The following is a 12,267-nucleotide window of genomic DNA, read 5'->3' as shown; positions in this document are numbered from 1 at the left end:
ACTAAGCTTCATAAGGAAAGGAGAAATAAGATCCCTTCAGACAAGCAAATGTTCAAGGAATTTGTGACCACCAGACCTGCCTTACAAGAGGTCCTGAAGGGAGTGCTAAACATAGAAATGAAAGATCATCACCAGCCACCAAAAAAACACACTTAAGTATGTAGACCATTGACACTATAAAGCAACTACACAATCAAGTCTGCATAACAACCAAGTAACAACACAACGGCAGGATCATATCTACATGTATTAATATTAACCTTGGATGTAGACATGCTAGATACAGCACATAAAAGTCATTTATTATTAAAAGAGTGACAGTTGGATAAACAAGTGAAACACTAAACTGTACGCTGTCTTCGGGAGACCCATCTCATATGCAACTCCCATAGGCTCAACATAAAGCGATGGAGAAAAAATGACCAAGCCAATGAGAAACAAAAAAAGGGCAACTGCCAGAATATTCCAAATTGGGCAAAATAACATTAAGTGTTGTTTGCAGTCATGCATCTATATCACAGTGATGGACCTCAGCTCACACTGAAGTTCCTGCTGCAGGAGGATGGGCAGACTGAGAGCCCATTGCGGGGACGTCTGAGAAGAGCTTCAAAAAGGGCAGCTTTTTCTCCTGGTTGAGACAGAGACCTTGGGAAGGATTGCCCACCTCCAGCCTGTGGCTGCCCTTTTTTGTGCAGAGAGCAGCTGACTGTCCAGTGCTGCGGACGCACTGCCACAGAGGTACAGAGGTCTGGGTGGTGCTAGTGGACTCCAGGGTTGGGGGAAACTGCTTGAGCTTGTTTCCAGAGATATTGTACCCTTCCTTGGCATCACCTTTGGTCATGCTGCCAACATTACCTGAATAATGGATCAGCCTCAGCCCTTGTTCTTGGTCTTATTGATAACAGAACATTGAGTAATGGTTCCTAATCTGAGCAAATTTCAGGGTGATCTTTTTCCCTGTGTGTCTGTGATATCTTGGTGTCTGGCTGATCCCCGCCTCCATGGGGACTGTTGGAAAGGCAGGCAGAAAGTGAAGACAAGACTTCAGAAGCGGCAGGACTCTGCAGAGGAAAGAAAAAAAAAAGGCTTGGAGCCCAGACTTTGCAAACTTGTGAAAGGTGGGCCTGCTGTGTTACCCTCCATGCCTACAGAGTTCACCTAGTTCATGACCTTCTGACTAGGTTCGGCAGGATCCATCTACTCTCATGGAGGCTGTTGCCTGGCAAGAGCTGCAGGGAAGATGAGGTGCAGCAGAGACTCACTGGGCTTAAGCCACAGCCCCTCCTTCACTTTCCCATTTTCCTCTGAGACAGTTGCTCCTCTGTCTGCACCTGCCCTTGACATCAAGGCTGACAGGCCAAAATTCTTCAACTGTGGATCTCATTAAAGATTAGAGGTATTTCCTGCATCTTGCATAGCTGTAGGTAGTCTAGAAATAACTGAAAACTGCTGCAAAATCTACATAATCTTGGATTCGAGCCCTAATTTTTCTTAACCCTTTCCCCCCTAGGCTGCTTTACAAACCTCTCCAGAGCCCCTTAGATCCCAGTGGACCACAGTGCCATCCTGTGGCCAATAAGTGAAGTTTCATCATTGCTTCTGCAATGGCCCAAGGGGATGCTGGGAAGTGTCTGCAGAGTGAGCTGAGACGCTATTCTAGAAATGCCATCTTGAATGTTTTATGAGCTACTTCCCTAAACCCCAATCCCAACATTAGTTTTAACCCTGACTGTTCCTTTGAGTTATCAAGCTTAACGTCCCATCCTCATTCTAGATAATTCTTACCCCATAGCTGCAGTTACAGTCTCACTGAATTTTCCCCCTTAAAACTATCTAAAGAGACAGGAATAGAATAGGAAGAATGGAAGGAAATAGTGTTTACTCTAAAGCAGGAATAAAACACAGAAAGTGAAGTGTAACGTTATTTCATTTCCATTACCAAAGATAAACAAACATGTCCCCCAAATGACAATGCTACCATAAAAATAAAGATTAGCAAAAGACTAAGCAGATAATGTGATGACCTTCAAGATGGGGTCAGATATGTGTTAATAAAAAGCAAAACTGGGATGTAAGAAATAGGATCCCTTGGCCAGGTGTGGTGGCTCACGCCTGTAATTCCAGCCCTTTGGGAGGCCAAGGCGGGCAGATCACAAGGTCAGGAGATTGAGACAATCCTGGCTAACACAGTGAAACCCCGTATCTACTAAAAAATACAAAACGTCAGCGAGGCGTGGTGGCAGGCACATGTAGTCCCAGCTACTCAGGAGGCTGAGGCAGGAGAATGGCGTGAACCCTGGAGACGGAGCTTGCAGTGAGCCGAGATCGCGCCTCTGCACTCCAGCCTGGGCGACAGAGTGAGACTCCATCTCGGGGGAAAGACAAAAAAAAGTCCCTTGAAAGGCAATAAGCAATCGTGGAAGGAGCAGTATCTAATGGGAAAATAAGGCTGGATATAATTAAGATCAGCAAAAGGCCTGCGACAGGAAAGGAATAGCTTGTACCACGCACATGTGCTGATCTGAAGAGCAGAGAGGGAGGAGATGATTCTGGAAGAGGTAGAGGAGTGGCGTGAGATGAGGGTACGCTGCTGCAAAATAGTATCATACGGAAGCAAATCAGCCAGGGAACTGGGGATTATATGACCTTTCTATCCACCGTCTTCTGTGACAGACCAGAGGAACCATTTCCCTTTCCAGTGACTTGTTCTACAGCCCTTGCTCCATCCCAGTGAAAGGCTCCCGGAATTTCTCTCCTCAGGTTCTCATGGACCAACTCTTATTCCTTCGTTGTTGAGCAGAGTCTAAAGGGGAGGTCATCTCTTCGTGCCCTGAAGTCCCACAGTAACTGGCATAGTCCTCTCTCGTGGCTTGATCACAGGCCCCCAAGTCTGTGCCTTTTCATTTCCAGTAGATTGAAAGTTAGGTGTGAGTCATGAAGCTTGAACAATGCCTTTATCACAGGGCATGTAAGTGACTGTTTTCAAAATCATTGCTGTTTCTTTCACTGCCTCAGATTACATCTGAACAGAAAAGATGCATAATTGGAATGATTTCTTAAATGAATTTAAACACAAAAATCTTTCACAGTGCCATAAATAATGCAACCAAAATAATTGTTCTCCTAAATGGTAACATTGTAGAGTGAAACAAAAAGCAAATAAAATTATATCAAGTATTTGAGAGGAGCCTCAGAAACCCAATCCTTCTTATACAAACATCACTATATGGCCTCCCTCTACCTGACAGACAACAGAGCCATACTCATGCCCTGCACCTGGCAGAAAAGCCTTGCTGGAGCCTGTAGAGAGCTGGCGAGGAGGAGCCTTGGTGATTCTGCCCCAGAGCAGAGATTCTCTGGGAGCTCTGGATGACGTCCAGGGACTGAGATGGACGGGGGCTGTACTCTGTATTGGAGAGGAGAACATTTAGAGTGAGTGTGATCTTTCTGACCTCTCAGCTGAAAACAGATCCAAGGTCATTGGTGACTGGTGTGGAGCTGCTTAGTTTCCAAAGCAAATTGGTCCATGCCCCAGGGTGTGTCTGTGCCACTGAAAAATTTTCTGGCTGTAAAGTGGTTCACAGCCCAGAGCTGCTGCTTGCCCCATCCCTGTTCCCAATGACTGCAGCATCTACATATTCCATGCAAGGAAGGATAATGTGAAAATAATAAACTGGTTCACTATATCCTTTAGCTACACTCACAATAGTTGTCATGTTCTGGACTGGTGTGCTTACAGGAGACACGGACCCATAAAGTAAGGGAATTTGGAGATTGAATAGAAATAGTGTCAGCTGAGGTCACCTCAGATCATGGTTTCTAAAAGCAAGAACAGAGAAGAGGTGAATTCAGAGTCCTTTTGGCCCCGCAAGACATGACGACGTAACAGGAATATCATTTTCTCAGAAAACATTCCAGTGATGTGCTGGAAAACTGAGTGTCTGTGGAGGTGGGCACATGCCTAGTAGCACTTACCAATTTCTGTTGTATCAACAAAGGCACTATAGTGGATTTCAAGCTGTCAACATGGCTTCACCGAAGGGAAGAGTGTGCCTATTTGTCTCTCGCGAGTCAGAAAGGCTGGCTCCAGCACATCACTGGACTCCGAAGCACAACTTTCAAAGCACTTCAGTGCTTAATACTCAACTCCTAGAAATGAGGCATCAGCAACAATATCGAAGCCCATTGTTTTCATAATAGGATGAGAGTGTGACCCTGGGTCTTCGAGTGGACAAAGGGAAGTTTGAGCCCAGAAAGGATTGAAGAGTTCTCTGAAGTTAGTTGCTCAGAGTGCGGAGCTCTCAGGGTTGTGCTGGCTGATTTGGAAGCTTCTAGACTTTGATTTGAAATACTTTTATTGACATGCTCCTTTTTTAACTCAAAGAGATTAATTACATTCATTTAGAGCAGGGCCTTTATTGCTTCTTGTTTGCTTATTAATAAAATCTTCCCTTTGCTATCCTTGTATGTTCATTCTCAGTGCAGGTGGGAAACCCTGCCCACCTTTTTTACCACTTCTTTCAGCATCAGTGTTTACAGTTGTGGTTAATATTCTGTTCAAGCTGAAGTTTCAGAGCTGGTCCACTATTAGGACCATTTGTCTTAGGGGTCATGCGGATAAAGGTGGGAAAAGTTGGAGACAGGGTCCAGCAAGGAAGTCCTTGGAATAGCATCCTAAGGTCAGGGAATTCCCATCTGTGCCTGGGACTTATGCACTCCCAGGACACACAGGGCAACTAAAAAAGGAATGATCTGTTGATGAAACAATTACAATGGGTTCAGAACAATCCCTGCCAACAATTATCATTTGCTAGAGAAAGAAATTTGGTATCTGAGCCACCACAATTCCTGATAAGTGAATTTAAAGATCTATAATTCCCCAACCAGCTCTGCAGGACTCAGGGCACCTCTGTCCTGGCTAGGTCTAGGGTATTCTACCTTAACCTTTGTGTATGGGGCTGTCTCTGAGGACTCCCAGAAACCCATGATCCATAATCATGTCAGCTCTAACCACAACTTGAAATTTCCTATATGTGAACTGTAACTTCACTCAAAGAGAGGTGAAGAATTTTTATTACAATATACTTATTTATATTTGCAACAAAAACTATATTGCAATATGTAAAATAACAAATAAAACAAAAGTAATATAAGCATTATTATTTTTAAAACTCCATCTTCTTGAGTTAAAGACCTCAGGGAAATTATTTCAAATCAAAAGACTAGAGCAACAATTACCAGAGGCTGGGGTGGAGATGGGGTGCTGGGGAGATGTTGGTTAAAGGATACAAAATTTCACTTAAATAGGAGGAAGAAGTTCAAAAGATCTATTGTACAACACAGTGACTGGAGTTAGTAACAGTGGATTGCATTCTGGAATACTGCTACCAGAGTACATTTCAAGTATTCTCACCACAGGAAAGGATAAGGATTGAGGTACTGCATATGTTAATTAGCTAGATTTAGTCGCTGCACCATGTACATACTTTTTTGTTTTTTATTTTTTTGAGACAGAATCTTGCTCTGTCGCCCAGGCTGGAGTGCAGTGGCACCATCTCAGCTCACTGCAAGCTCCTCCTTCTGGGTTCATGCCATTCTCCTGCCTCAGCCTCCCAAGTAGCTGGCACTACAGGTGCCCGCCTCCACACCTGGCTAACTTTTTGTATTTTTAGTAGAAATGGGGTTTCACCGTGTTAGCCAGGATGGTCTCGATCTCCTAACTTCATGATCTGCCCGCCTCAGCCTCCCAAAGTGCTAGGATTACAGGCCCATGTGCACACATTTTTAAATGCAGGTTACGTGGTATACATATGTACAATTCTTATTTGTCAGTATTCAGGTTCTAGAAACCCAGTTTCCTAGTGAACCAAGCTGACACTGGGGCAGTCGTGGATGCAAGGTTCAGTCTCCCAAGACAGGAGCAGTCATAAATGAACACAAAATAAAGAACATGCATTGCTTGCACTAGGCAGAAGAAACGAAGTCTTATTGTTATCATGGCTGTATTCATCAAGTAACTGTCACAAAAGCCACAAAGATGTTTAAGTCAAACACGAAGATTGCTTTGCTCTGGTACTGCAGAAAACTTCCAATGTGACAGGGATAGAAGAGGCTTCAGAAGAAAGAATGTTCCTGTGGATGAAGCTTCAGACCTTGCAGATGCCAGATGCCCGAATGGATGCAGGGGAACAGGCCTGTTCCCCGCCCATGCCCAAAGCTTCTGTATGTGGGCAGCAACCTCCCAGGCCCCAAGGAAAACTGCATGTCCCAGCCCTGAAGGCCGAGGCTAAGACACCCAGTGCTTGCCTTAGAGCAGTGAACTGGCTCTGAAGACTCCTAGAGTCCAGTGGGCCACGACTGCTTCCACCACCCACATTTACGGTTACTGTGTCTTAGGGGTGAATCTGTGGTCTCTTTCTACCCAAAGGACAGCTGAGGTCCAAATCTACTTGTTTCCCACGGGGAGCGGGGAGCAAAGAGAGGTCTCTGTTAAGGGTCTCTAGATGCTGCAAGGAGAGAGAAGGATGAGGTTTGTGCACAGGAAGGAGGCGACCGTGCCATGCTGTGGCTAAGCTGCTGGCACAGAGATACACGGCTGAGTCCCCCTGCTGTGTGGGCTGGATCTTCAGAGTGGAGACGGATCCCTCAAGCCTCTCTGCAGAGAACCGACCACTGGGCAGCCCTGATTTGTCTGGTGCATCGTTGCCTTGGAAGTAAATTAAAAACTCCAGGCCCTTCCCCAGGCTCTGTCGGTACCAATAAAGGGCGGTATGACCTGAAATTGGATCACACCTGAGCACTACATCCTTTCCCTCCTCTGTGACCTTGTTCCTGGGGGACTGGGAGACTCCAGCACCTGTGTGATCTGTGGAGGCACAAGTTAGGAACAGAACAAGGGAAACAATTTTAGTCATCACACGAATCCCACCCCTCCACACACAGACACACAAACACACAAACACCCCACACACACACACACACACACCCACACACATAATGAGACTGGTTGGTGTCTGAGGACTCACCTGCCCCCAGGAGGCACAGGGCTGCCCAGCAGAGGAGCCTGGTGCCCATGGCAGAGTCAGGGCAGGATGGGAGCTTTACCAGATCAGGGTCATTGTGAGCAGGAGCAGAGGAGGAGGGACGTCCCTGTCCTTACACGGAAGTTCTCACCATGACATCACTTCCTCTCCCAATCTGCATGACCTCAGGAACACAGGATTTATATTAGAACACACTTGGATGATTACTTTAAATATTTATATGCTCCTTGTAAACAGCGTTATTTGCATGGGACATTGCTTTGGGCTCCTGTGCTGTCTGGACCGAGAGGCTTCACGCTGCGTCTCCGAGTTCACCTTCTCATCTCACAGCCGCTCCTCTGTCTGCTGGGCACATTCTGTAGGATATGCCAACAGCAACCCCAACACCAGGCACCAAAGTGTGGCTCATTGTCTTTCCTGCAAGTCAGGGTCCCCTCTGCCATCCCCATTCATGCCGCAGTCTCCTCCATTCCCCCAGTCACACGTGCCCAACGGGACTGCCCCATCACATGGGTTTCCTCACAAACTGCCCTCGTGCCTTTCTTCTGGGATCATTTCCCACCCTCGTTAACTATGATTCAGAAAAGATACCTTGGTGGCAAACTCACAGAATTTTTTTAGTGTTCCATATTTTCTTTTCCTGTCCTATAGATTTTTTTAAATCAATCTGAATCTTCAATAACTGAGGACTACAGTTCTGATTTAATGGTTATTTTTAATTCTCTTTCTTGACTGTAACTATTTCTCTCATTCTATTCCACTGAAAGATATTTATCTCTCCCTTTTGACTGCTGTTAAAATCTTCTCTTTGTCATTTGTGGTCTGCAATTTCACTGGGACCTGCCTATTCGTCTTGCAAATCATCTGATTTCTTGAACAAGGATTTCGGTCTCAAACATCTCAGGAACATTCTCAGCTAACATCATATACACAGTCATCTCAGGCCATTTGCCCTATTTTCTCTTTCTGAAACTTCAATTATATATAAGAAAAAAAAATTTCAATAAAACATTCTATACTTTCTGATATTCTAAAAACTTCATTTTTTCCTTGTTCCTTCACTTTTTTATATTTTACATTTAATTTTCTGTGTTTCATTCTAGGTGATTTCTTGAGATCCATCTTTGATATTGCTACTAATCTCTTTAGAAGCATTGAATCTGCTGTTTAACTTCCATTTTGTTTTCTGGAATAATCATAATGATTTCTAGACATTCTATTTGATTATTTCTTTAATGTTTTTTGATGGTTTGGGGCAGTCTCTTTTTTCATGTCTTTGTTTCAGTTCCTTCTTGTATTCATTTAAATGTAGCTCTTCAAACATTCACATCTTATGATGGCAGAATTTAAAATCTTTAAGATGTTCATTTTAATAGTTTATTGCTTCTGCTCACTGTTCCTCCTCGGTTTTTGTTTTAATATTTTTAATAGTGGGAGTGAATTGGTCTGATGTTAATCTGTGAAATTCAAGGAGAGGCCAGGGTTGAGAGTGCAGAACATCAAGACTCCATAGCCTTTCAACTGTCTCCGGTCTCACCCCCAAATGCATGGGGTCAGGAACTGTCTGCTGCACTCTGAGCTGCGAAATACCCCCATAGATTAGATTCCTCACATCACAGCCTGCTCTGAGGACAGCCCCAGTGTAGGTTCCAGAAGAGAATTCTGATTTTCTGTTTCTTTTTTATTATGCCTCCTCCAAAAAACAGAGCCTGTAAGGCTGTATATGCATGAGGTTTTGTTTTTTTGTTGTTGTTGTTTGTTTTTGTTTTTTCTGTTCTTCCAAGGAAACCAAAATCCTACCATCAAGGATTTGTTCCACCATTAGCCAACTTAAGACAATTACGGGACAAAAGTAGCTCACTATTTAGGTCCAAATTTTACAAAGAAAAATCAATATTTTTTATTTGAAATTGTATGCTCTCCTTTGAGTAGAATAAGAGGTCACATTAATCATGAATTAAATCTGCTGGCTAGATCTCCCCTCCAGACCTTCTCTTCCTCAGCTCCCCCTACATTTATATAAGGTCTAACTCCTGTTGTAAATCCTCCTCTCCATAGTACTCTTAGTGGCTCTGTTTTATTGATGTAAACCTAATGGAGTTTTTGGTACCAGAAGTGGTTCCAAAATCACAAACCTGTGTGCATGGGTTTCTGGAAACGGATCTCCGATCTGTCTAGAGTTGTTGTGGGGAAAGAGTCCGAAGGAGAGCATAGAGACCTGGAGGAGGTCTGGTGCTACAGACACAGGAGAAATCTTACCCATGAGAGTGACTCCCCATTAATTTCAGGGACCTACCTTAGCCCAGCAATCAAACGGGTAAGATTTATAGTTATTGCCAGATCTCTGCCAGGGTAAAATGGATCTAGGGTGCTCCTATTATTCGTTCATCCATCCACCCATCATTCACTGCGTCATTGAATCATCCATTCTCTTTGAAATGGGTCTCCCCCTGTGCCAGGCACTGCTGTTGGGATATAAAGCAGACATAGCCTTGGCCTTCATGGGGTTTAAAGTATCTGGAAGATTCCAGTTGTGCTAAATTCTACTGACTAACAGACACAGGATAGCATGAGAGATTATTAAAGGGAAACTGACCTCAGCTGGGAGCCGAGGGAAGCATAGTGGTGATTATCACTAGGGCTGATCATGCTGAGATCTGAAGCACAGGTAGGTGTTGATCACTACAGAAAGGAAGTCTCCAGCCCAGGGCACAGGAAGTGGACTTTGGAGTCTCTCAACATGGCAAGAGTAGAGAAGGGCAAGGAGGTCGGGGCGGAGAAACCCAGCAAGGTATTGGAGGGTGACTGTGAATATAGGAAATGCAGGCTGTGGCTAAGACGACTTTAGGGTTCAATATGAGGAAAAACTGCCGGGCGCGGTGGCTCAAGCCTGTAATCCCAGCACTTTGGGAGGCCGAGACGGGCGGATCACAGGGTCAGGAGATCGAGACCATCCTGGCTAACATGGTGAAACCCCGTCTCTACTAAAAAACACAAAACAACTAGCCGGGCGAGGTGGCGGGCGCCTGTAGTCCCAGCTACTCGGAAGGCTGAGGCAGGAGAATGGCGTAAACCCGGGAGGCAGAGCTTGCAGTGAGCTGAGAACCGGCCACTGCACTCCAGCCTGGGCAACAGAGCGAGACTCCGTCTCAAAAAAAAAAAAAAAAAAAAAAAATGAGGAAAAACCATAGAGAGGAAAGCATCTGGTACTGAGGTAGAGATGGGAGTCTAGATGGATCTGAAATACAAATCCTATTTCACCTACGAGGTCTCAGACTCAAGTGAATGACTAGGAAAGTCAGAGCTGGGAAACCCCTGGTCCCAGCCCAAAAGGACAGCTCAGAGGAAAGACCAGAGGGGGACAAAGAAGACATCTGAGGTGCTGGGACCAGTCCAGGCCGGGCTGAGACCGACTGCAGAGGCACCTGGCACAGACCGAGACTGGCATTGCCCGGGCCCACTGGGGCTCCAAAGTTTCTGGTGCTAGGACCAAGGGCATTGCTGAGTCTGGGGTGGGGATGAGGGCAGAGCCTCTCCTGTCTTTATGTGCAGAGAGGAGACGGCCGTGCAGCACTGTGGCTTCACTCCTGGCACAGAAGTACACAGATGTCTGGGAGGGAGCAGCCGACTCCAGCCTGAGCGGGAAATTCTGTGGGTTTGATCTGGAGACACTGTAGCCATCAGGGACTTCTCCTTTGTCAGTGCTACCTTCACCAACTGAGTAATGAATCAGCCTCAGCCCCATGCCTGGGTCTTGTCGATACCAGTACATGCGGTCATGGTTCATATCCTGGGCACACTGCAGTGTCATGCTCTGTCCTGTTTTCAGGACTTGGAATTTTGGGGTCTGAGTGACACCAGCATTCACTGAACCTGCAGAGAAGGACAAAGCTGATGCTGCAGCCCCAGTGGGAAGGCGCTGGGCCTTGAAATCCATGCAAGGGGCCCTGCCCAGGACCCACCTGCCCACAGGAGAGAAAAGGCCGCGCAGCACAGGAGGCCGATGCTCATGGCACGGGCTGCAGGATGGAGGGGTCTTCTGGGTCTGTGCATTGGTGAAAGGGGAACAGGTCTTTCAAGGGTATCGTTCTGAGACCTCATACTCCCTCCCTGGGCCCCAGAGCCTTCCTGTCAGGAGAGGCCACGCCCCTTCCCCAGATGGTCAAATTCAAGATAAATGCACCAGTGAAGAGTTTGGATAGGAAGAATGCCTTTGTCTGAATTGGTGCAAGTATACCATTTTTTTTTTTTTTTTAGATCTTTTGGTAATTAGTTTGTAACTCAAAGTATATTTTGTATTCCCATGATGGTATAATTACTTGGCTGTGCACAGTGGCCTACGCCTGTAATCCTAGCCCTTTGGGAGGCTGAAGAGAGCAGATCACTTGAGGTCAGGAGTTGGAGACCAACAGGGTGAAATCCCATCTGTACTGAAATACAGAAATTATCCAGGCATCCTGACGTGCACCTGTACTCACAGCTACTCAGGAGTCTGAGACACCAGAATCGCTTGAACCAGGGAGGCGGAGGTTACAGTGAGCCGAGATCGTGCCACTGCACTCCAGCCTGGATGACAGAATGAGACTCCATCTCAAAATAATAACAATCATAATAATAACTCATTAATACACTGATATTGGTTATCTAAGTATTGCTACAGTCTAGAATCTTAGAACACCTCCTCATGTCTTCCTGGTGTTTTTGACTCCTGTGTCCCAAATACTCCTTCAAGTATCCTTTTCTAATTTGCTTAACTGACCATAATCCTGTTTAAAATCCTTTGTCTATATGGGTTTTCTCTGTTAGCAAGTTTCCAAATCCCAGGGGCAGGTTCATCAACATTGGAAGAGTCGTTTTGTTCTGTTTCTTGTCAATTGACTGACAGATGGGGCTCCTGACAAACCCAGCTGAGCACCCTCAGCTCAACCCAGGGCTCTTGTTTCTGCGCCTGGGGTTAGACTGTAGCAGACAGAACCACCTCACGCTGCTGACTGCCCTCTCTGTGTGGATGATGGCGGCTGCCCAGCACTGCCCATGATCTATGGGCACAAAGGTGTCCTGATGTATAAGGGACTTGGGGGGACAGGGCAAGACTTTAAGGTAAGGAAGAATGTACCTGCCATTAATTTAGTAATAAATAAAAATGAACCAGCCCAAATGCCCATCAATCAACGAGTGGATAAAGAAACTGTGATATATATAATATAAAAATATATATATATAT

At 45.5% G+C, this 12,267-nt stretch overlaps 2 gene segments (V, D, J or C); both read right to left on the bottom strand.

The window, feature by feature from the left end:
* Positions 1 to 6,025: 6,025 nt before the first annotated feature.
* LOC105511233 lies at positions 6,026 to 7,165 on the bottom strand. The segment is given in 2 exon segments: positions 6,026 to 6,865; positions 7,026 to 7,165. Coding segments are annotated over 2 exon segments (522 nt in total).
* Positions 7,166 to 9,551: 2,386 nt separating this feature from the next.
* LOC105511421 lies at positions 9,552 to 11,132 on the bottom strand. The segment is given in 3 exon segments: positions 9,552 to 9,593; positions 10,480 to 10,916; positions 11,006 to 11,132. Coding segments are annotated over 3 exon segments (570 nt in total).
* Positions 11,133 to 12,267: the final 1,135 nt, after the last annotated feature.

This window comes from Colobus angolensis, unplaced genomic scaffold (genome assembly GCF_000951035.1).
Source record: "Colobus angolensis palliatus isolate OR3802 unplaced genomic scaffold, Cang.pa_1.0 Scaffold2, whole genome shotgun sequence".
In the NCBI taxonomy this organism is placed as follows: domain Eukaryota; kingdom Metazoa; phylum Chordata; class Mammalia; order Primates; family Cercopithecidae; genus Colobus; species Colobus angolensis.
Note: the sequence above shows the minus strand (reverse complement) of the source record. Positions and strands in the feature narration are given on the sequence as shown.